This window comes from Ambystoma mexicanum, chromosome 9 (genome assembly GCF_040938575.1).
Source record: "Ambystoma mexicanum isolate Mex_15411 chromosome 9, UKY_AmexF1_1, whole genome shotgun sequence".
NCBI classification, from domain to species: domain Eukaryota; kingdom Metazoa; phylum Chordata; class Amphibia; order Caudata; family Ambystomatidae; genus Ambystoma; species Ambystoma mexicanum.
Window position 1 is genome coordinate 733,625,914 of NC_090931.1, and position 25,679 is coordinate 733,651,592.

General features: G+C 47.1%; 1 protein-coding gene across 1 annotated transcript in view; it reads left to right on the forward strand.

Moving 5' to 3' along the window:
- WDR75 (WD repeat domain 75) overlaps positions 1-25,679 on the forward strand; it is a 552,173-nt gene that overhangs the window by 126,853 nt on the left and 399,641 nt on the right. Inside the window, exon 5 of the mRNA XM_069615630.1 lies at positions 19,000-19,124. Coding sequence (XP_069471731.1) covers positions 19,000-19,124 — 125 coding nt within the window. The remainder of the gene's footprint in view (positions 1-18,999; positions 19,125-25,679) is intronic.

Below are 25,679 nucleotides of genomic sequence, written 5' to 3' on the forward strand. Positions count from 1 at the left end.
CTTTTATGTACTCGCTCACGATAGTCAAAGGGCTCCCTTACGGCAGAAAAAAATGCAATCAGAGGGACCTCGCCGTGGGAGGGATTTTTGGGTACACTACACGTCACGTTGGGGATAGTGTTACAGACACACCCATGTCGACGTCCCCTTTCGATCCTCAAGATGAGATCCAATACCCTGCGGTTACCACTAGATGTCGGACTATATGCACAGCATGTGAATCTAAGCAGATGCAATCATCAGAAATGCTATTACGGTAAGTAATGAATATCATTCCATCCTTAGGTTTTACTTGGCTAGTATAACTGTTATCACAATAGTTATAGATTTTTACTGTACCTAGGATAAGTGTTCCACTATTCGCAAAATGTATACTGTCCAGTTAACTGATTATGTGATTTGTTACTCAGTGTCACAGTACAACTGGTAGGGTCTACTACCCTTGAATTAATTAATGTAATCTGAAAGTAACCATTGGTTTTTATTCCTTGATTGTGTGACCTACACTGAATGTGTATGAAAAGGTTTGACTTCCCTAGAAACTGTTAGGTGTTCCAAATAAGGTTTATGCTTTGGTCTGTGTACCTTCAAGCATAGTGTTGTCTTTTTATAATTGTTATAATGTGATGACACTTATTTCCCCTAAGATTTATCTGGGCCTACTTGTATTTAAATAATGTATTTTTACAATACATAGTGTTTCAGTGTTTCTTTGTGCCATTTGTATTACAATTTCATGTGCACTGATTTTACAGCCCTATCTCTCCCTCCTAAAATGAGACTGGCTGCTCTGTCTACGCTACCCTGAACTCTGGTGGTACAGCCTTCTACTAAGTCTTATGCAGCCTCAGTTGAATAGCTTTTCTAAGCCCTTAGTTGGACTTCAAAAAAACTGTCCTAACACAAGGTTGTCCTCCAAACACATCCTAGGTTTTCACCGAAGTACATTTCAAAGTTTCATGTATACCAATCCGTAGAAGTTCCTACCTTCTTTCAAAATCCATCAAACTCAGCAGAAAGAAGCCTCGATACACTTGATGTACGGGGGGCGGTCTTGTACTATGTTATGCTGCTTGGCATTTATATAGCGCTCTATATTTCATTGGTATGACCTCAAAGCGTTAGTAGGTTGAACGCCCTCGGGAACCGAAGTTCTGGTCAGTAGAGAGAGATGGTGTTACTGGGTGCAGTTGGTGTAATTGCCTGGTGGTAGCTGTGTCCTAGCGCTTGGGTGTGGTGCTGGAGATGTTGGTTGGATGTGTGCAGTCTGGTGGTTAGACATCCAGACTGGGCTCCGGCTGCATTAGGCCTGAAGGACGCATATGTGAGCAACTATGCCGGAATGTGCTCGGCTAGCTGCGTTTTATTAGGGTGATTAGGTGTTGATGAGGTTGTATTTGTATGTGGACAGCTAGGCCGAATTGATCCGGGGTATAGCTGTGTTCTAGTAGAGTGATGGTGTATAGTAGAGTAAGAGCCGTGATGTGAAGTGATGGTTATCTTTAGAGCGCCCGAGATCAGGCACGTGAAGAATGGTGGGAATACAGCGACACCCAGACACTTGGAGACAGGGGGCAATACAGATATATTAGGGGGGGGGATACAGACATATAACATATATAGGGGGGATACAGATGTATAGCAACAGCGAGGGGGAAAGTGGAGGCAAGGGGTCAATTCCATCGAATTCTGCTGATTCCATCTGCCCAATTCATTCCGTGCACTCAGTCTATTCCTTCTACTTCATCCTCTCTATCCATTCCGTCCTCTCTATCCATTCTGTCCATCCCACCCACTCTATCCATTCAATTTATTCTATCTGCTCTGTCCAGTTTCATCCGATCATGTGGGTAGGATCGGAGGTCTTTGAGCATCAGGTAGAGAGTCTTGTCGTGTGTTTCGTTATTGGGGGTTGCAGACCTATCTTTAGGGTGGTCATTAGTTTTATGGGAAGATCCATGTTTTTTTTTAGTAATTTGCAGAAGGAATAGTCTTGAGTGTGTCTGATGTGCGCTGGAAGCGAGTTCCACAGAGTTGGGGCCAAAGCCGAGAAAGAGGATCCTCCGATCCTGGGAGCCAGTGGAGGGTACTGAGAGCTGGACAGGTGTGGTCTCTTGGACCCAGGGCTAGTAGCATTTTTGGCAGTAGAGTTGTGTGCTCTTTGCAGTGTATGGTTTGCTGGGACTCCGAGGTAAAGGGAGTTAGCATAGTCCAGTCTCGTTTAATATGGACAGAACAGTGGCAAGTCTGTTAGGGAAGGAGAGGTAGGGAAAAATGCATACAGGAATTTTGAGATGGTAATGACAAGATTTAGATACGTTGTTGCTTTGTTGGGAGAGGTTAGGTCAGAGTCAATAGAGCGTTTTTTTTAATGTGGCGGAGGGGGTGGACGTTTGGCCCATGGGTGGGGGGGCCAAGGCGGTGGACGGAGGAGAAACTGTGTTGCCGCACACCATGATTTCGGTTTTAGTGGGGTTTAGGGGGAGGTGGTTTGTTGTCATCCAACAGTCGCTGTCACAGAGGCAGGCTGCGAGGTCGGGCTGAGAGTTGAGGAATCTAAGGATGATTTGTGTATCATTGGCGTAGTTGTAGCACAGGATATTGTGGGGGCGGATGATTCCGGGGAGGGTGGACATATAGAGGTTGAATAGGAGGGCTGATAAACATGCACCTTGCGGTACTCCAGTGTTAACTGGGCGAACAGCCGAGGCAAAAGGGGAGGAGGGTTATGTTATTGAGGGATCCATTTAAGAGCGGCTCCACAGATTCCTAGTGTGTGGAGACGGTCAAGGAGGATTGAGTGGTTGATTGTGTCGAAAGCGGCAGAGAGATCTAGGAGAATTAGTGCAGCGCATCCTGTGGAGTCTGTAGTGATTTTAAGATCCTCCCAGATTGAGGCCAGAGTGGTTTCGGTTCCGATTCGTGGTCTGAAGCCTGATTGGGCGGGGTCGAGGAGGTTGTTGGATTTGACAAAGGCGTTTAGTTGGGAGTATGCAGTTTTGCAAGGAATCTGGTGTTCGCGATGGGGAGGTAATTTTTGGGGTATTTTTTTAAGAGGCTTGACGTGTGCAATTTTGAAGGCATCAGGGAAGATTCCAGAGCCGAGGGAGTCATTTTAGGATGGTTCTTGCGTACTCTCCTGCGCAGGTGGATGAGAATATTTCTTTGAGGACTGAGGTGGGGCAGGGGTCTAGTCGGGAACCAGAGGGTTTGCAAGCAGAAAGGAGCTTGAGAAATTCTTCTCTGGAGTTTGTGTTGAAGGAGTGAAAGGTGGGTAAGGTCGGTGTGGTGGTGTGGTGGTGTGGAAGTGGAGCGAGGGAGTCGCAGAGTGATTGTGATGGGGTAGATTGGGCAGAGGTACGTGGTTTTGACAAATTCAGATATGAATCTGTGGAGTTCCTTGCTGCGGTTTCCACAGTTGAGAATTCGATTGTTGTAGTGGGCCTTTTTGTCTTTTCGGATTTCTGCTTTATAGTTGCGAAGGTGGATCTACTGAGATTGTGTGTGGTGTTCTTTTTTTTTGGTTTGTTAGTTTATTTTTTTAAAAGGTTTAGTTTTTTTTTTTTTTTTTTTTTTTTTTACTTTTTACATTTGCGTTCCAGGGATTAGTTTATTGGCATTCCTCAGCTCAGGAGTGAACCATTTGGGAAAAGGTCCAAGGAGTGAGGAGGAGCGGCATGAGGGGTTGATCAGAATTAGTGAGTCATTGATCCATGAGTCTGATTCGATGGTTAAAGATTCATCAGGTGGGGGTAGTTTTGGGGGGGGGGGGGGTGGTCAGGGGGTCTGTGAAGCAGGGCTTCGGCTAGGTCAGGTTGGATCTTTAGTTTGTTCCAGCATTTGCAGCAAAAGGGTGCAGCGGGTTCGGGGGTGGGGGGCTGAGGCAGGAGAGGGGATGGAGAAAGGGACGACCAAGTGATCTGACCAGATGAGTGTTAAGGGGCGGCTAGATGTATTGGGTCTTGGGAGCTGAAGTTGGCCTTTAGGGTGTGCCGTTTAGAATGAGTTGAGCCGTTCATGTAAAGGGAGAAGTTAAGTGCATCAAGGCTGTCGACCAGTGAATGGATCATGGGGTTGGTGGGGATGTCTAGCCAGATATTGAAATATCCTAGGAGTCAGGGTGGGATGGTTTACTTGGATGGTGGCTATAGAGTCGCAGAGGTTGGTCGTGAAATGTCCGCCATAACTGGAAGTTCTGTAGATGATTAGGAAGCTGTGGGAGAACGTCTAGGGTGGTGGAAGGGAGTTTGGGGGCGGGAGGGGGGAGCCTCATGAGCAACAGGGGCAAAGATGTCCCGAGAACCAGGTTTCCGTGATAAAGACTAGGTCAGGCTTGTCAGAGGAGGGTTCAAAGATGCTATCTGTTTGCTGCAGAGCAGACATTAAAAAGGATGGATCTGATGGAGAGGGGAGTTGTCCTGGAGGTTGTAGGGGGAGGTGGGGGCATTCATGGTTGGTGGGAGAGGAAGGGGAGGTAGGGTGTCGGGTGGGAGGGGGGGGGAGAGAGCGCGTGGGGGGATTCCGGTTGATGAATGGTGGGGTCAGGTCGATGGAGGTTAGGAAGAGTAGGCGGGCCGTGGAGGATGAGAGGGGGGGTGGTAGAGTTGGGAAGGCGGGTGCGGGTGGGCAGGTGGTCAGAGGGCGGGGAGGGGGGGGGGAGAGAGAGCGTGGGGGATTCCGGTTGATGAATGGTGGGGTCAGGTCGATGGAGGTTAGGAAGAGTAGGCGGGCCGTGGAGGATGAGAGGGGGGGTGGTAGAGTTGGGAAGGTGGGTGCGGGTGGGCAGGTGGTCAGAGGGCGGGGAGGGATGTAGAGCCAGAGATTCTTGGGTGAATCTCAAGGGGCTGGGGATGCCTGGTGTGCGGGGGGGAGAAGTTGAGGGAGAGGGGTTGGAAGCATGGGGATTGTGTGTGGGGGGGGGGGGGAGTGTGGAGTTTGTAGGGTTCGGTTGAGGTAGGAGAGGTGAGGAGTAGATGGTTATTGAAGGGGACCGGGCTTGTTTTTAGTTTTCTGGGTTTTTAGTGCAGTCGGTGTGTGTGAGAGGGTGGGAGGGTCGGAGGGCAATGGAGATGAGGCCACTGTTCTTGGTAGGGCGAGACATGCAGTTTTTAGAGAGGAAGGGATATGGCGGAGGGGTGGGGGGCGGGGGCGAAATGTTGGCTGGTGTCGATTGGGGGGCATAGGGCAGGGGGTGGTGGAAGAAGGTGATCTGGGCGGGGTGGTGGGAAGTTATGGGATGGGGACTCTGAGTTATTTGGGGGTGAAAGGAGGGGAGGTCTGATCAGAGGAGGGTGGGAGGAAGGGATGGAAGAGAGGCTTTTGGATGTTGGTGATGGTTATTAGAGAGTTCTCAATGAAGGGAGGGGAGGGGCGGGAGATGAGGTGGAGGGTTTAAGAGTAGGGAGGTGGGAGGCTTGCGAGAAGATCTCGTTTTAGATTTAGATGGGTGGCTGGGAGTCATGGCGTGGAGTAATGGGGAGTTCAGGGTCGCCATCCAGATGTGGGGGAGCCCTATGAGGTAGGTTTCCTCGTGATGCAGAGTACAACAGTTATCTTTGGGCGTGGAATCTAGTTGTGACAGTCTTAGGATTCAACAGTTATCTTTCAGTGAATTCGAGTCACTGGGGGTGGAATGCAACACAGTATTGCTTGACACAGTGACAGTCTAGAGATGCAAAATTCAGCACAATAAACTCTTTTGTGCAAACTCAATGTCACTTGACCACGGTATCTAGATGCAGAATTCAGCACAGTAAACTTTTAGTGCCCATTCAATGACGTTTGAGCACAATTTCTAGATGCAGAATTCAATTAGTTCACACTCCATGACGCTTGACCACAATAGATGCTGAATTCAACACAGTAAACATTTAGTGCACACACAATGTCGCCTGGCCACAATATCTAGGTCGCAATTTAACAGACTTTTGGTGTAGACTTAGTGCGCTCAGCATTATCTAGAACAGTCTTAGCATGCGGAGTACAACACGGGCGAGGAGCAACTGACGAAGGCCGAACTTCACGCTTCCATCGAAATGCAGCTTAGATGAACGCTAACATTCCTGATAACATCGAGGTGTTGCGCATGCTAGCATTCACAGGTCTGTTTGAGTATGGCATATGCAAGCATTTACAGTTCTGTGGTAGGTTATTAAGACTGGCGGGGCTTTCTGGAGTAAAGTGATTGTTTTAGTCCCAAACCGTTCCACACTTACTTTAGTGGTTGGTACTGGTTGACGGCAGGCTACTGGCTTCTCCTGCGGACACCTGCTGACACTCTCTGGAGCCGCCTCTGTAAAGGCCGTCCTTTGCCTTGGGGCCTTTAGCTGAAGGGGCTGCCTGGCAGAGGGCTGCCCTGATTAGGTGGTTAAGACCAGGACACACAGCAGCAGGCTCCAATTGGAGGGCGGGCAGGAGCAGAGACCAGGAAGGGGCCGGGGACTAAGCACATGGCACACGGGGGCACTAATTGGACCGAATTTTGGGCAAAAGGGGGTCGCGGGGCACTGCTGGACTCGCATGCTTCACTGGTGAAAAAGGGAAGCAGGTGGGGAGAACGGGTCGCTAGACCAATGCACAAGGGAGACGAGGAAGGAGCCGGGGACAAAGCACACGGGGCACTAATTGGACCGAATGTTGGGCACAAGGGGGTCGCAGTGCACTACTGGACTCGACTGCTTCACCTGTGAACAAAACCTTGCCTCTAAGGAAAACAGACCAACTCTTTGTTTCCATAGCACCTGGTAGCGAGGGTGATCACATTGTTGGGGAGAATTCTCAGATATGTGCCAATTCCCTTCTGCCTTAGAGACCCCCATCACTTTTGCTGAACTTTAGGATTTTTAATGTTTGACCTGGAGAGAGCGAGACCTCCACCACCCACCCACCCACACGTGTTTTTCTGTGATTTTGTACTGTTTCTTTTGACTTTGGAGCCTGACAAACTCCATAGGCATCATCTTTACATTGTGACACACGGCACCTTCAGTGCAGTGGCATTGGAAAGTCTTAGATTTCCCCAAAGGTTTAAATACCTTCTCTTGGATAACTGTTTACAAGAGCACTGAAGTGAAATTGACTTTACTTAAATGTATAACTTTCTTTCTGATGTTTGTTAATCTGCTTAGAATCACATGCTGTGCATAGGTCCGACATCCAGTGGTCACTGCGGAGTATTGCATTTTGTTTTTCGTAGTCGAAAAGGGGACGTCGACAAGGCGTGTCTGTAACACTATCCCTATAGTGACGTGCGTTGTACCCACAATCCCTCACGCGTCGAGGTCCCTCAGATTGTTTTTTTCCGCCCAGTTTCTGGTCGCCTTTCGCGGAGCTCCTAGAGAGACATTGCTATACTTAACACGGACCTCGGTCCTTTTGTCATAACTTAATATACTGATAACGATCCCTCCCCCTCGACGTTAGCTGTGAAGCTGTTTCTCCGCCAAACAAATTTTTTTTTCGACGGAGAGGAAGAGCGGAGGAGATCCTTCGGCGCTGCCGAACACGTGGCCTGGCCTCGACGGCCAACTTACAGTAGGGAGAGTGGGGGTTAGAACTTTGTCTCTTCTCTTTGAGAATGTCTTTCTTTCTCCCTTTTCTTTCCCTTGGGGTTGTTATCGCCAGCTATTATTGCCTCAGCTATGGAGAGGACACCATTTAAGTTTTGCCCACGCTGCAGGGGCAAATATACTTGGAAAGATAAGCACAAGCTCTGTAATCGTTGCTTACCCCTCGATCACATAGAGAACAGCTGCGCAGCCTGCAAGCTCTTAAAACCCAGGACTCTTAAAGAACGTAGGGTTAAGAGGTGGGCGGACTACGCGATGTCGAAGTCAGTTTCCTCACCCGCTGCCGCTGTTACTGAAAGTGACGAGGAGTGCGATAACTCGACGTCCGTTACGGAAGTCATGAACCCCCAGAAGGAGCGCTCCCGCTCCTCGTCGTCCGTCCCCGGCCCCGACGGGCTCGGCTCACGCCCTGCTTATGGGGATGAACACCCCGGCGACAAGGACGCACACAAACCCCATAAGGCTAAACACACTACCCACGGCTCTTCTTCGTCGAGAACGAAGGATCCATCAGCGCCGAAGGGGACGCAGGGCACTCCGGCGTCTACCGCAGACCGTAAAGGTGACAAGCCCCACCTGCAAACGCAGCCGCGACCAGCGATTGGGCTTCCATCTAACACGGGCGCTACCCCAAAAACATCCGACGCAACGCTCCATAGAGCGACCGTCGAGGTACAACGCGCAACGCACACAACGTCGACACCAGAGCCCTCGACGGACAAAATCGTGGCCGAGAGCCTAGCGAGAATTGTCGCCGAGGAGAAACGTACGCGGACGACGAAACAAACGTCGAATACCGCGTCGAAAAAACACAAAAGTAGCCAGGAACTGCCCCTTTCTCCAAAGGACGCTTCCGAACTACCTGAAGGCTTTTCAGAAGGAGACGGGAACCTCTCGTCGACGTTGTGGGAGCGTTCGAAACGATTCGAAGGCAAAAACACTAATTTCCCCCCTCTAGACTATTCAGGGGTACCCCATGAGACTCTTGAAAGACTCCATTCTTGCATGGAGAAAATGGAAAGGTTTCTAGGAAACCAAGACCCACCCACTCACAAAAGACAAAGAGAATGGCCACAGGATGACCCTAGAGTCAAGATTCCTAGGCTGGTTGACCTCACTGAGGAGGAGCAATACCTCCAAGAAGATGAGGAGTGTTTGGGTGGAGAAGAAGAGGTAGAACTTGAGGAAGAGGGGTTCGAAGAAGATCCTTACACCACTGCTACAGGGTTTGAAGAGGATACAGCTACTTCGCAGCCCTGGCATTCACCGTCAGTGCAGCCTTGGCAATCCCCATCAGTACATTCAGACCCTGAGGCCTTTCTCCCTTCTCCTCTCAAGGATTCACATGGGAACTCCTCTCCCATAGATGACCAACCTTCCCTCAATGCACTATTGCGCAAGGCAGCAGCGCATTTTGAGATTGATACAGGGGAAACGCTTCCAGACATTGACTTTGTAGAAAAAGTCATCAAAGAAAAAGCCCCTGTTAGCCAATCTATTCCACTCCTGGCTTCTATTAAAAGAAGAATTTCGCCTTCCCTTACTAACCCAGCTTTAGTAAGAGGGGTCAACCCTAGAATAGAAAAGCTCTTCAGCCCTTCATCCTCTGACCCTTTATACATCAGAGGGCACTCTATTCCGGACTCCCTTGTGGTTACCAACACAAGGAAAAGAGCAGGGGTGCCACTATCCACTAGTGAAGCACCTCCAGACAAAGAAGGCAAAAGACTCTACGCACTGGGGAAGAGAATCACGACCTCCGCCGCCTTCTCTACTAGAATTGCTAATAACAACTCACTTTTAGCTAGCTACGCAGATGCACAGTGGAACAAGCTGCGCAGCGAAGCAGAGGAAGCACCTGAACCTCTACGTTCTCGCCTGCTAGCTATAATATCAGAGGGCACTCTGGTAAACCAGGGCATCGTTAAAAACTCCCTAGATGCCGCAGAGACTGCTGGCCGCTCCCTAGTGCAGGGAATACTTCTCAAGCGCCACGTTTGGCTACGCAATTCAGGGTTTAAGCCCGAAACCCAAGCCTCCCTCATTATCAAACCCATTGAACAGACGCATCTGTTTGGGAAAGCAGTAGATGAGGCCCTAGAACATGCTAAAAAAGAGTTTGATACCATCAAGACTCTGGATCAAATTTCTAGGCCCCCTAACAGGCGAGGCTATGGTAATAAACGCTCCTTTCGTGGCCAAAGACAGCAGCAGAACCAACAACAACAATATTACTCTGGCTCCAACTGGCCCACTAACCAGGGTAACACCCAGTTCAGTCAAAGAGGCCAACGCCGTGGCAAAGGAAGAGGTCGTGGCTCCAGCCCCAGAGGTTCCACGCCCAATACCAGCAAATGACCCGAAAATTCGGGTCCCCTCCCATGCATCACCGGTCGGGGGCCGGCTAACATCGTTCCTTTCAGCATGGGAGGGAATCACGTCAGACCGTTGGGTATTATCCACCATAGCCCACGGATACTGCATCGAGTTCAACGGTTCCCCGAAGTACAAACCCCCACGGAACCGGCGCATGACACCGCAACACCTCTCCATTCTTCTTCAAGAGGTGGAAGAACTACTGAAGAAAGAAGCTATAGAGCCCGTCCCCCTATCACAGGTAACAGAAGGTATTTATTCAGTGTACTTCCTTGTACCCAAAAAGGACTTAACCATGCGCCCTGTATTGGATCTGCGCCCAGCGAACATATTTGTCAAACCCCAAAAATTTCGTATGGTGACCTTACAGGAGGTAATCCCACTGTTATCACAAGGGGATTACATGACAACACTGGACATGAAAGATGCATACTTTCATATTTTAATGTTGACATCGCACAGAAAATACCTCAGGTTCAAAATAGAGGACAAACGCTACCAGTTCAGAGTACTACCCTTTGGGATAGCATCTGCACCAAGGGTATTCACGAAAGTACTGGCAGTGGCAGCGGCCCACCTGCGCAGATTATCCATCCCGGTATACCCTTACCTTGACGACTGGCTCATAACAGGGGATTCTTACGAAACATGCTTCTCCAATACCCAAAAGACCGTAGACCTTTTGTCCCAACTGGGCTTCTCCATCAACGAAAAGAAGTCCAGCTTAGACCCCAGCCAAACCAAACAATTCCTAGGGGCTCTAATTCGAACAAAGGACGGCCTCGTTTTCCCCTCCTACGAGAGGGTCCAAAACATGCTGTTTCAAATTCCCCATTATGTAGCAGGCCGAGAGGTAACGGTACGCAAAGCAATGCGCTTGCTAGGGATGATGGCGTCAGTTATTTATTTGGTACCTCACGCGCGCCTGCGCATGCGCCCAATGCAAGAGTGGCTCTACAGCCAGTGGTGTCAGGCCAGCGGACAATGGGACGATCTAGTGGTGGTCTCGCAGGCCTTGGTTCTCTCGCTACGGTGGTGGACAAAAGAAAACCTGTTATTAGGGAAAACTTTTGCCACACCCGCAGTGGAAGCCACTCTAACCACAGACGCATCCCTTACAGGATGGGGGGCTCACCTATCCCATCAGACTGCACACGGAGTGTGGACTACGAGTTTAGCATCCAAGCATATAAACCTGCTGGAACTACTAGCAGTGTTCAAAGCACTGAAAGCCTTTCAGGAACACTTACAAGGAAAGACAGTGATGGTCCTCACAGACAGCACCACAGCCATGTACTACCTCAACAAGCAAGGGGGCACTCACTCTCCAGGACTGTCCAAGCTGTCCCAGAATATATGGAAGTGGGCTCTCAAACACAACATGTTCCTACTATCACAACATGTACCAGGGGAACTCAATCTGCTAGCAGACAAACTCAGCAGAGACTTCCCCCTGCCCGAAGAGTACGAATGGCAATTGCACGAAGACATCGTCTTAGACGTCTTCACGCAATGGGGATTCCCGGAGATAGACCTGTTCGCAACCCTGGAGAACTCACAATGCCAAAGTTACGCCTCCAGGTACCCCCAGAACCAGTCCAAGGGGAACGGTCTGTCGATTCAATGGTCAGGGAAATTTGTTTACGCCTTTCCCCCGACTCCCCTTCTCAACAAAGTGGTGCACAAGATGCACCAGGAGCAGGTTACCATGATACTAGTAGCCCCAATGTGGGCCCGGCAGCCATGGTTCGCTCACTTGATGGAGATGTCCCTATCTCCCCCAATGAAACTTCCCTGCCCGTACAACATGCTGTCACAAGACAAGGGCAGGACTCTGCATCCATGCCCCCAGACCATGAACTTAGCAGCCTGGCTCCTGAGATCATAGAATTTGGACATTTACAACTCCCACAGAGATGTATGGACATCCTCAGGGAAGCCAGAAAACCTAATACTCGACACTGCTATTCTAGCAAATGGAAAAGATTCGTTATCTGGTGTAGAGGTACTAGCATCAACCCAGTTGACTGCTGTCCTACTGACATTATTCTATACTTGACCCATTTACTGGATTCAGGTTTAGTGTTCAATTCCATTAAAGTCCACCTAGCGGCACTTTCTGCATACACCACTTCCCAACTTAAAGTGTCGTGGTGGAAGATACCAGTTATCAAAGCCTTCATGGAGGGGGTAAAGAGGATACACCCTCCGATAGCTAACCCAGCTCCCGGATGGGACTTAAATGTGGTACTTTCCAGACTCATGGGCCCTCCCTTCGAACCCATGCACAAGGCAACTCTTAAAGATATCACCCTTAAGACTGCTTTCCTAATAGCTATCACCTCCATTAGGAGAGTAAGTGAACTACAGGCTCTTTCTGTACTAGACCCCTTTGTAACAGTTCACAAAGATAAGGTGGTTCTACGCACACACCCAAGGTTTGCACCTAAATTCATCTCGAAATTTCATGTAAACCAAACTATAGAACTACCAACGTTCTTTCAAAACCCTTCCAGCTCGGGAGAAAAAAGTCTGCATACACTAGATGTACGCAGAGCTGTCATGTTCTACGTGGAAAGAACCAGACCACTGAGAAAGACTAATCAGTTCTTTGTCTCGGTGGCAGCAGGAAGAGAAGGAGATGCGGTCTCAAAATCCACTATATCTAGATGGATTGTTCAATGCATCACTCTCTGTTTCTCTCTTGCTAAGAGAGAACTACCCTTCAAGCCAAGAGCACATTCCACTCGAGGCACTGGGGCTTCCATAGCATTCATTGCAAATGTTCCCCTTGAGTCCATCTGCAAAGCGGCTACCTGGAGTTCTGTGCACACCTTTACAAAACACTACTGTCTAGATGCACACTCTAGATCTGACTCCCAGGTGGGACAGGCAGTATTAAGACATCTTTTCTCTACTGTTCCTTCTCATAACCCACCGCCAACTCCGGGTACTGCTCGCTAGTCTATGCACAGCATGTGATTCTAAGCAGATTAACAAACATCAGAAGACAATGCATTACTTACCGTAAAAGCATTTCTGATGGTTGTATCTGCTTAGATTCACATGCGCCCACCCTTCCTCACCGCTCGGATGGAAGGAACATAGACTTCCTTTTATATCTCTCTTTTCTGTACTCACTCACGTCTATAAGGCTCCCTCAGGGCAGAAAAATACAAACAGAGGGACCTCGACGCGTGAGGGATTGTGGGTACAACGCACGTCACTATAGGGATAGTGTTACAGACACGCCTTGTCGACGTCCCCTTTTCGACTACGAAAAACAAAATGCAATACTCCGCAGTGACCACTGGATGTCGGACCTATGCACAGCATGTGAATCTAAGCAGATACAACCATCAGAAATGCTTTTACGGTAAGTAATGCATTGTCATACCCAGCACACACTATCTTGCCATAGGGTACTGGAGGGTTACTTAGTATCCCCTTTGTCACAATTAATGGCTGATTGCAGTGGTTTACATTTTACTACCGTTGTGTGCTTTTACCGTGGGCTGCGTTCAGGCACCCATGGGTGCCCATTTTGTTAAAATGACCCTGGTCTTCTATTTTTTGCAGTTTCTTATTGGAAAGGTCTTTTCTTGAGATTTACTCTGCATGCCAAATCAGGTTTTGTCCCTTTGTTCGTTTTCTTTGGCAGGAAACACTGGTGAAGCCCGCCTCTGGCTCTAGGGTGTCTGGCAGGAAGTGAGGGAGGTGCCCGAAGCCCCCTATGCTTAATCCCCTTGGTTACAGGAATGCACCCAAAGGTGATTGGCCTGCTGGCTGTCCTTGGAGGAAGCCACCCTGCTGTGTGATTGACCGGCTGCAAATGTATGGGAGAAACCTGCATAAAAGGTGAGGCTTTTGGCTTGGAAGGCAGTCAACCACTGGACAAAGGAATCCGAAGAAGAACTTGAAAGAGACGCCTGCTGCAACTCCTGGACCTTTGGTTTGCCCAGTGAAGCCCTGCTGCTGTGCTGAAGCTCCGAATTCGCAATGACCAGAGAAGCCCTGCAAATGATGACTTCTCCCCTTCGGTTGGTGGGACCAATCGACCCCAAGACAAGCTTATCTGGAAATCCTCTCAGAGCTGGCTGTACTTCCATTGCTGCTGCAGGAACCGATTGCCAGGGAGAGGAACACCAGAATCGAGTGAGTGTCTTTAAGTAGGACCCAAGCTCTAGGAAGATCCTCTGGGCTCCCAGGAAGGACTGATCAAGCTTGAGCCACCTCAACAGTGTGCTGGACCCTAGATGCGAGGAGTCCATAGTGGTATCCGATAACTGCAGTGCTGCTGTTTGCGAGAGGCGCGAGAAGCTGAAACCGCAAAGTGCCGCTGATCTGAAGTTTGCCCTTTGCTGCCGCTGACCTTCCATTTGTAGTGCAGGAGTCCCCAGACGTTGTCCCTCTTCTCCCCATGACTGAGGTCCAGAAACAGGATCTGCATACCTTCACAGGAACAGAAGCCAGCTGGAACCAATTTATTCAAGCCAAAGGTACTGTAAAACTAATGGGACTTACCTCTTGTTGTGTAGCCTTGCTACCTCTGAGTTGACTTGGTTGCTTTTGCAGAGTTGCTTGAAACTTTGCGCCTCACAAGCCTCCCAGCTTGTGTCCCTACAGTGATTTTATTTTATACAAGACTTCTAAAACATTGTGCAAGACTTCTTTTTTTACCTACCTGCAAGAAGTGCTTCAGCGCACCTAGACATTTGCTTAATTACCATTGGCTGTCTTGGCTCCCTGAAAGACTCTTCTTTATGCTTTACCTTTGTCCCCAGGAAAGGGTTAATTTGCTTTGCATTGGAGGGTTCAAAAGTACTTGCCTGCTTTAATAATATTTGTTAACCTTTGTTTTATTCCCTAAAACATTTTCTTTGAGACAAACTCAGTATTGCTCTAAATGTGCCAGTGATATATCGATGTCTGCAGTGTCCTAGTTATTGAAATCACCTGAGGATGTAGGAAGTGTCTGTGTGCCATCCCCAATGGGTGTTTACTGATTTATTGAAACTGAGTGTGTGTATCTTGAATTGTATTTTTGTTGCCTTATTCAACTGACTGTTAAATACTTTAATCAAGAAACCTTGAGTGTAAGAGTTTATTTGAATAATTGCAACTGTGAAACTGTCATAACCCTACAGCGCACATTGACACCGCTTGGGATAAGCCTGGCTGCTTAGCCACACTACCAACCTTTGTAGTACAGACTTATACCAAAGTTGGGTAACCTATTGCCAGGAGGTCCAGGTTGGTGCAGTCTTCTACAGGGTACTGTATACAACTGCATAGTCGCGCGCCTAAAGCTCTGCTGTTCCCTATCCAAGAAAGTCTTACCTTTCACCCCTAGGGCACAATCTACCAGAGGTACAGGAGCTACCTTAGCTTTCATTAACGTCCCTCTAGACTCCATCTGCAAGGCTGCTACATGGAGTTCCAGCCATACGTTCACACAGCATTACTGCATTTACACACAATCTAAAGCCGATTCACCGGTGGGTCAAGTGGTCCTAAAACATCTTTGCCCCTGTACCTTCTAACTGCCCACCTCCTTCAGATACTGCACGCTAATCTATGCAGATCATGTGATCTAAGCAGATCCACGAGCTCCAGAAGGGATTCATTACTCGCTGTAATCGTATTTCTCATGCTTATCTGTGGATCCACATGCGCCCACCCTTCCTCCCATACTGGTGTAGAAGGTGCATAGTTGTGTTCTGGGTTATCACAGTTTCTGCTTTATCACATCTTTACTCGCGCTACATTTCTTGCAACCTCATGTCAGATGCAAAACAATCGGAGGGACCTCGACACGTGAAGGACCGTGGGTACAGTACATGTCCCACTATGGATAGTATTACCAAACCTGCCCTGTCGACGTCAGTTTTCTAAAACAAAATACTGACTTCCACTAGATGTCAGACTATGCAGAGCATGTGGATCTACACGAAGCACCAGAAATAAAAATATGTATTATTGATGTATGACATTTATAACGCACCTGTACACAACTTTTTTCTAGGTACGGCAAGACAAGGTGGGGACGGACGGAGGGTCGGTGTTCGGGGGGACAAAACAGAGGACAAACCAGGGAAGTGCCAAAGGGAGGAGCAGGCTCAGGGGGATGGAGATGTGCAGGTAATCAGAAGTGTAGCCAGAGCGAGGGGACTTTAGTGTTACAGATACATACCACAAGTGCTGGTGGAGCCAAGAGGCAGTGCAAGGTGCAACTGGACATGCAGGGACCTGGGCCCAAGTTCAGAGGGTGGCCAGGTGACCAGTGTGTCAATCAGACTGTTCATCTGCATGGGAAGAGGCGGAGAGAAAGCAGAAGCAAAGAGGAAGGTATTGAGTTGCTTCCGGAACCAGAGGGGGTTCTGCTAATGTTTGAGAGAGGCAGGGAGGCTGGCCCCAGCTGAACAGTTAGATCTGCTCCAGCTCTCTGCTTGGAAAAGCGACTGACCCTCAGAGTTGCAGGTGTAGTTAGCGGAGAGTTCGAGAAGGAAGCGAGTGTTGGAGGTAGTGCGGTCCCATGCCCCAGAAAGCCTTGTGGACGATGCAGAGGGTCTTGAACTTGATCCTTGCCGCCACAGGGAGCCAGTGAATTTCAATACTGGAGAAATACAATCCCTGGGATTGCGGCAAGGACAAGTCTTACAGTCCTGGATAAGTTGTAGAGTACACAGAGATAGAGGCAGGAAGATTCGAAAGAGGCTGTTGCAGTACTCCAGCCTAGAGAGGACCACAGCGCTGGAGCCAGTGAAATTCTGGGGGAAAGTGAGGAAAGTCTGAATACCTCTGAGATGGTGCAGCTGATAGATTTCTTAGAGACGTCGGATGTGAGGAGAGGGTGTAGTCGAAGATGATCCCAAAGTTCTTAGCCTCATCTGTAGGTGTAGGAAGAGGGCCCACAGTGGGCAGGGGTGGGGGGGGGGGTAGGGAGAAGAGGGATCTGATGAGGAGGATCTCAGTCTTGCCTGCATTAAGGCAAAGTTCATTGGTAGCACGCGACTCCTGGATTGCGGACAGTCCGGATTGAGAGGAGGAGGAGTAGTAGAGGCGGCCGATGGAACCCTGAAAGAGAGCTGGGTGTCATCCGCATAACACAAAGTTGCTGCAGAGAGCAGCGATGCAGAGGACAAGAGGTGCCAGGTATTGGTTGCAAAGCCAGGGAGAAAGGTTGGACCCCTGGGGTCCACCACAGGTAGAGAGAGAGATGGAAGAGAGGAAGGACCCCAGGTGGACCTTGGAGGGTCGATCAGTGAGAAAGGAGGTCAGCTAGGCCAGTGCATGATCAGTGGGCCGGGTTATCTGAGGTGATTGAGCGGGGCATGGTTTAGTGCATCAAAAGCAGAAAAAAGATCGAGGAGAGGACCGAATCAAAGTTAATGAGCAGGTCTTCACGGATCTACAGGAGAGCAGTTTGTGCTTCTGGAAGCTCTGAAGCCAGACTGGTGGTCATAGAGACAACCAACAGAGTGCACATTGAGTAAAATACTTTTGATTTGACTGTTTCGGGTAAGATAAATGAGACAAAACCAACATAAGGCAAGTAAATACTTGGCAATAATTTAGAGGCATAGCACTTCAGACGTCCTTCACAATGTAGTTGTTTGAGTCAGATTGGAGGGCAAAACAGGTAAGCCACAGCTGTAGAAAGTTCACATAAGATGATGACTTTTTGGAAGGAAAACAGTTGGTTTGTGTAATACTAGCAGAGCTTATGGTTTTAGAGGCAGTTTCTTCGCAAAGCAAGGCTTTTAAAGTTCAATATGTAAACCTATCTAAAAGGCAGTTCAGAGAGGCTCAAAGTCTTGTAAAGCATTAGAACAACAAACACTACTGTGGATATTTTGTAGTTTCTAGTCTTAAAGATGCAGGAAGATTAAACCAAGGAGGGAGACCCAGTCAAGGACTCGCTAAAGGGACACAAGCAGCAGTTTGACTTTGAGGTAAGGGGGTTGGGGGGTGGTACCCTGGACACCTCTGTGCACACAATGCTCTGGAGCGACTTCACGGATCAAGGTAAGCAATGCCTTTAGTACCTTAACTTAGAAGAAAAGATTGGCTCGATTCTCCTTGATGTGGCAGTGCTGCACCCAACCTCCAGATTCCTTGGTCCAATGATGAAAGGCAGGACAATGGACAGGATCTCTCAGCAAGCAGTTTTGAGGGAGGACCTCTAGCATGTCTCATCAACTTCTCTGGTCACTCTGCGGTTTTGCTGTCTTTTCTGCAGCATCAACAAAAGATGCTATTTGTTTGGCTAATCTTGGCTTCCTGCAGTCCCACTCTGCTGGGGGGGGGGGGGGTCTGGACGAGTTGGATTGTGCCTCTAAAGTGTCCTTGAGGGCTCAGCAAAGACTGTACTGGATGTGACATTTCCACGATGACACACTTGAAATGGGCAGCAGGTTTCCGGGTATTGGTGTTTCGCAGCTCTGGAAACTCAAAGGACCTCAGGTGATGGCTCAAATCAAAGTTCGTCTTGGGACTGGTTGTCAACACCAGTCAAAGGCAAGAAGTTTTTAGGAGTTCCTGTTGCACAGATAACATGGTCAGGACAGCAATGGTCGCTTTGTGGTGTTGCAAAGGGCAAAGTAATGAATTGCCATATGCAATTGTGATCCACTCTTTCTTTCGTGCCCAGGCCGATGTCTGTCTGACCCCATTGGTAACACCCACTCCACCACCACTGCCCATCCCTAACCATACCAGTTGAAGATTGCTTTTTTTGTTGGGGATACTGTGTGCCTCCTTTTTCCCCACTGAAGTAATGAGTAAATGTATTTTCCCTTTTCTGCTGAATTCATGTTTTTTTTTTTTTTTTAATTCTTGAGGTTGTCGGGCACTGCATACCTCCTGGGCCATTTGATAAGTCATTTTATAACCATTTTCTTTTCTGTAGGCTGAGATTTTTGCTTGTGGAAGTCACTTTTGATTTGACCTGAAACAATCTAATGGAATTTCAAAACTGCTATTCATTGCACACGTATGTACAAGCTAAGTACTAATTGTCTGTCTTCTCTTCCCTCATTTCCCACCCCAACAGAGATTTTTCAATTAGTTTCTGTGAAACTGCCAAAATCAGTAGACCAGGAGGTTGAAGCAAAAGATTTGTCTGTAATTTTAGAAGACGTAAGCCGGTCACCCAAGTGTACAGCCTTTGGACGAGACGTGAGATTACTTTTATGTTTTTTTCCTTCCCTTCACTGAAAAACATTATGTCTAGTGGTAAAAATTGCATTCCATGACAAGGTGTCTTGCCTTATGTGGCTCTTTGAACACTTTCTCTAGTTGAAACTACAGCCTTATGAAAACATTCCATACTAGATTTTCTTGGTCCTTTTTCGGGCGTGGAGCGCAATTTTATTTATGAAAAAAACAATTAAATGTAAAATGTGCCTCAGTCTGCTCAATGAGGTCTGACGTTTTCTCTCTAGGCAGTTCGAGCTGCAGTGGAATGGTTTGCACTCTGTCTGGTTCAAATACATTTTAAAACCAATTTCGGCACGTTGCTGATTAAGCTGTGTGTTGGGAAAGAATTGTTGTTCGGTAAAGATTTGGGATTGTACCCTTTGGGTGCACTACAACAACCTTAGCTTCCTCGCAATAGGGACCCAACCTTTCGTGTAAGTCTGAAATACACAGGTTGGTAGTGTGGTCTAGCAGCCAGGCTTATCTGAAGAGGGGTCAATGTGAGCAGTAATGCAGTTACAGGGAGATTCACAGTGATAAGTATTCAAATAAACACTGAAACTCCAGGTTTCTTGATAAAACAATTATCAATGTATTTACCAGTCATTTAAACCAGCCTTCTTCAGAAGGAACAATATAAAAGCAACCTTCAAATACACTTCAAGAATCCACACTCTTGGGTTTCTTAGATTCAGTAACTTCCCAGGCTAAGCCAATGTCAATGGGCAAAAGTCAATGTAACTGAAGCACTTCTTGAAGGTGAGAAAGTCTTTGCACTATGTTTTTAGAAGTCTTTGATGAAGAAAGAAGAATCCAATGTATCTCCACAAGCCAGGAAACTTGTGAAGTAGAAGAGCAAGCAAATCTACAGTGACGGGTAAGTTCTCTGATTTAACAGTACTTTTGGTTTGAAGAAGAGATGCAGCTGATGACATCTGTTCCTGTACAGCGCTGCTGATCCTGTGGTTCTGGGGACTCCTGCACCACAGCGGCACAGTAGTCGACCGCAACTGGAAAACTTCAAATAAGTGGCACTTCTCGCGGCTACCGCAAATAGCAACACCACTTTTCCTGGCTGTCGAAATGGGCCTTCCTTGCTTCTGGGGTCCCGCACGCTGTTGAGGGGGCTCCGGCTTGATCAGTCCGGCTTCCTGGGAGTCCGGAGGATCTTCCTGGAGTTCTTGGCCAGCTTTAAAAGCAACACACACAAACTGGTGTGCTTCTCCCTGGCTATGCGATTTCCAGCAGCCCGCTGTGGAAATTTGAACCTTCTCCGAGATGGATGTCCAGGTGGCTTACTTTGGAGTTGATTGGTCCCACCAACTCTGGGGAGAAGGTGTCTTTGCAGAGCTTCTCTGTCCAGGCAAACCTGGAGCTTCAGCACAGCAGAAGGGCTTCACCGGGCAAACAAACGTTCCAGGAGTTGCAGCAGGCGTCTTCTTCCTATTGCTTCGTCCAGACTAAGCACTGGGAGGTTCGGGTACCTCCCTCACTTCCTGCCCCCACTAGACACCCTGGAGCCAGAGGTGGGTTTCACTCATGAAGCCCGCCAGAGACAAAATTAACAAAGGGGCCAAACCTGATTTGGCGCGTAGAGTAAATCTCAAGAAGGACCAAAACAACAAATGGTAAAAAAAAGACCTAGGCCGTTTTGACAAAAATGGCACCCATGGGTGCTTTACTGCAGCTGCGGAAGCAACCCGCGGTAAAGACACTACACAGTAGTAAAAATTAACCACTGCCACCAGCCATTAAAAGTGTAAAGGGTAACATAAATGTTACATGAGAAGTTGGACAAAGGGGCTACTAAGTAATCCCTCCAGCGCTCTATTGTAAGATAGTGTGTGCTTGGTCTATGGAGTTACACTGTACAGCAAAGTCAATTTCACTTTACTGCTCTGGGAAACAGTAGTTAAAGGAATAGTGCGCTCAAAAATATTATTGTCCCGAGGGTTCGGGCATATGTTTTTTTAAGCATACGTTGATCGATTGTCCAAACATTTCCTATGCATCTTACCGTAGTTTTCCTCACTTTTACAGGCAGCAGGGCGCGGCCATCTTGTGCTAATCTTATCTGTTGCCGCATCGCCCTAAGGTGAACTGCCCTGGCGGCACTAAATCATATCCCCTGCCCCTGAGGCTGACCTCACCAAACCTAGTGATATTCTCTGCCTGTCTCCATGACGTTACTGGGCAGTGTAGCCAAACGCACCCAGTCATCACCTACGTCTTGACGACAGTTGACACAGATCCGGAATATCAACACACAATCTCACAACGCAGCGCGTCCCAATTTAGAAAATGAAACAATTTTTAAAGGAAATGAGACACTACAATTTGTAATGTACTTTTATTTCACAATAAACACTCAGAGAACATCCGGCGATTGCCATATTCAAGCAAATGGGTAATTATTTTTTTTCTTCTTGATCCACAAATGTTTATCGTGTGCTTCTTTTGGGTATAAGAAGCACATTGGAGGCACCGTGAATCACAAGGCTTTGGCATCAGCTTGGCGCTAGGCCACCGTGAAATATGTCGGGTTGCTCCTTATCGCGGGTACCGCGTAAGGGCATATCGGCCCGTGGTGATCTTCCCAAAACAGAGTCATTGTTATCCAGCCATGTAGGTGTATCTGCAGCTGCCGGCTAAAGAAGCCATCAATTTCTAACTGGAATCTATGACAGTCGCAGAAAGGCAAGATGAAGTTGTGTGGAAAACATAACAGAAATGTGTCTCAGTAGCCGTTCATCACTATAATTTATCATTGATCGATTAATTCTGCACCGTGTGAAAACTAATGATGAACACAAACGTGAAACAATGGGAACACAGAGAAAACATTAGAAAGTAGTTCTCAATTTGCTTGAGAGGTTAGTGCTATGGAGTATGTTTAGCTCGCAATGGGATGTGGAAGCTGACGCTAGAATTAGAAGAACACATAGACAGCATTATAACGAAATATTAGCGTAGAATTTGGTATTGGTGCAACCTGGGGGAACCCAGATGTGGACTACATGCATTTCGATGCTGGACTCCCCATGTGCCCGGGACAAAGACAAGTACACACACAGGTTGTTTTTGTGTGTCGTTGCAATATGCCACAAACAGAGTACAATGTAAACCTGCAATAACGGTCAGAAAATTAAACCTTGACTCGTTCGTCTATGAAATCGTCTACAGTCAAACTTGCATCATAATTGGCTTTTCCATCCTCTCGGCGTACCGCAGTGTCCGTTCATATCAACAAATTTTCATAAAATGAAACTGCATGTTCCTTTGTCCAGTTTTGGAATGGTGAACCTGATCATATTTGACGGTAATACACACCGCCCATCATTCATTCCTTCGGAACCCTCCCTTTCTTCCAAGGTCGAAAACAATTGGACCTTCTACTGTGTATGATGCGTTGGTGTGCTCAGCTCACAAGCAAAATTCAAAGGCGCTGACCTTCACTCCGTATGGGAGCGAATAGCCATTCAGACCAGTGGCATTTTGAAATATTTTTGAAAAACTGAATTGTTTGCTGCCATCCTCCAATGCCGCATGAAATTTCTAGTGATTTTACTTTTTTTTAATGAAAACAGTTGTAGTTAGTTTACTTCCAAATGCCTTATTTGTAATGTCCCTCTGGAGAACTTCGCACTCTCCCAGCGACTTCCAGAGCCAGCCCACACCACCTGTAAACTCAGCCCGTCCCCTGTTCACAAGGCAAAACATGTAAACATTTTTCGCAAGGAGCGAGTCTCGAGCCCTGACAATGTGCTTGTACGAGAATGTCGGAGCAAGCCCTGCTGCAACCACCTCCTGCACCCATGACCCCAGTTCCCTTTGAATGCATCTGGTCGCCAGACTCTAACCCCGCACCACCTCAACCTCGCCTCCCATATACCTATTCCGGATTGGTCATATATTCTGGTAACGCTGACACCTACCCCCCACTGCGTTTGAAATCGTAAGACTGAGGGCTACAAATCAAAGATCGGCCCATGTGATAAGGCATCCGATAGCAACGACCCCTAACACATGCCCCCATAAAAATATAGGTCAGACTACACATTTCTCACCAACAACCCCCTTTGATGCACTGTTTTTGCTTAAAGTCGGTAGATCTTGCGTGCCAAGTATCTTATCTAAACTAGGTCTCATTCTTTTTTGGGACTCGTATTTATTCAGCTATTTGGACAAGTGTTTGGTAAGGCAACTGCAGAACCCCAAAGTTGCTTTCATGCTGTTATCCATCTGACCCTCCCTCGATCAATGAAGGACCCACAAGAGTTTGACGAAACTGGGAAGTGTGAAAGCACAGCGTTACACTCTATTGCATCCTCCAGAAGGCACTTCTTGCAAAAATAAATTGACAGGATACATTTCAAAAGACAATTTGCAAGCTTTATTTGGACACTTTATAATAACATTGTTGAACAAATAAATAGCTGCTAATCATCGGGAAGTGAACTGTTCCATGAGGTCTGCTGTTGGTGGACAGGGCACGTTTGCAATGTTTAGTGGCAATGTATTTGTCCTTGGCGCAAAATCATGCACGATTCCATGAGTATGCATGTCCAACAGAGTCAAAATGAGATCTTTCCCAAAATCCAATTCCATTTCCTGGTATATTGGCTTCACCTATTTTTTGTTTTTTTTCGTAGAGGCCACTGTAATGCAGCATCCCAAAGTTTCCTGCAGTCCTCGATTGTTCATGCCCTACGTTCTCGTTATTTATTTTTATTTTTTTTTATTTTTTTTCAGCAGCTGTGATTTTATTTTTTTATTTTTTTGGATTGATTTAGCAATATGCCATACATGAAATTGATGGTGGATATCTGGAAACTGCTCTCTCATGGTCTTAGATATTGAAACATGTCCGTCGGTGGCTAGGTCTATTTGCATTCCCCCTTGATTTGAGATCTTCTAGGTATTTGATAAAAGCATGTTTCTCCATGGCCACTGTGGATTTCCATTCAGACACTTGCACGACCACCAAACTCGCCATTTTTTTGTTTTTGTTTCCATGTCCTGAAAGTTATGTGCAGTAATTTCCTGAAAATCCAGGGGTGTCACACTGTCAATTGCCAGCTAGACTGAACCGTTTGTCAGAGAATGTCCTTTCAATTGACCTTTGTTCAATTTTCCAAGCTTCACTAATAGCAGGGAATAAATATTCACATTGATATTTGTAGTACTACATTTTAGAAAGGAACTGGAGTCCCACAAATTGACGGAAACGGGACATCTTACTAAAAGTAGAGCCACTGAAAAGTAAAGCAGATGCACGCAGTAGATTTCCAGCTGGCACGTACCCCAACATCGGTTGAGCGGACCATGAAAATTTAGCATGGAGCAGATCACAGGTGGCTTGTATTTTCAGGTTTGTGCCTTGTGATACACGAGTCGCATTCAACGATGGCATCCCGCATACAAACTCCCCGCCCACCACTGGATGGATATATTTCAGCATCAGTATAATCTCTACCAGGCAGCTGTCGAATACAATGTATTTGGGCTCCTTTATTAGACTATCGTCCTGCATGAATGTTGTTTGTGACTCAACTGTGGTGGATATATCGGCCAAACAGGACACACTGGAATAGAGATCTTTGGCTTGCTCCTCGGTCAATTGTGTTGAGGCGTCAGTCTGTTATTTCAGCTTGTGTTATTTGAACATGAATTGGAGAAACCATCAATATCTATTGTTTTTTGGGTGCCCCTTTTTTTTGCGGTTGTGGATTTCAAGTTGTCGGCGAGTAATTCAAAAGCATCTTCCTTATATTACCTTTCATCTTCATCTTGTGGAGTTATCACATTGTAGCAATGGTCCAACAAACCTTTGCTGGCTTCTCTGGTCACATTAAATTCATTTTATGGCCATTGGGCATAAGCATCTCAAGTCTGCTTATTGATTTGAACATGCTGCGCCTCAAATAGTTGCTCCATGGTGAAATCAGTTTGGCAAGCAGCATCTATGGTTTCAGTAGCTGTCTGTGTCTTCATAGTTTTTTTACTTCTGGGCCTCAAGGAGATGGGTTGTAAAAACATGTTAATTGTAAATCCAACATGCAGTATATAGTACTTTAGATTTTTTTTTATTTAAAGTATGTTATGAAGACACCAGCCCAAAGCACTTTTTGTAATCGAAATTGTTAACCTTGCTTTCTTGATTTTCTTTGAAACAGTTTTCTTCACTGTAACGACTGCACCAGTAAGCTGGTACGCCACCTCGGATCCACGTTACCCCTCTTTTATTTCCCTATCTTGTATACATCCCTTGAATAGAATGTTCATTAAAAAAAAGTAAATCGTATTTGAAATCAAAATCTTTCCTGGCACACATGGCTTACGATACCCTTGTGCACTGTGTACATTATGTAGTCAAAATATACTATTCGAATTTCACCAGATTGATGGCGAATGTACTCGATCAGAGATCAGTGCGAAACACACTGATTGCAATGTTGCACTCTAGCATTTTGCATTGTATTCGGCATTAGGGTAGACATTGTAATGTTAGAACTAAAATGGTAAAAGTTTGAA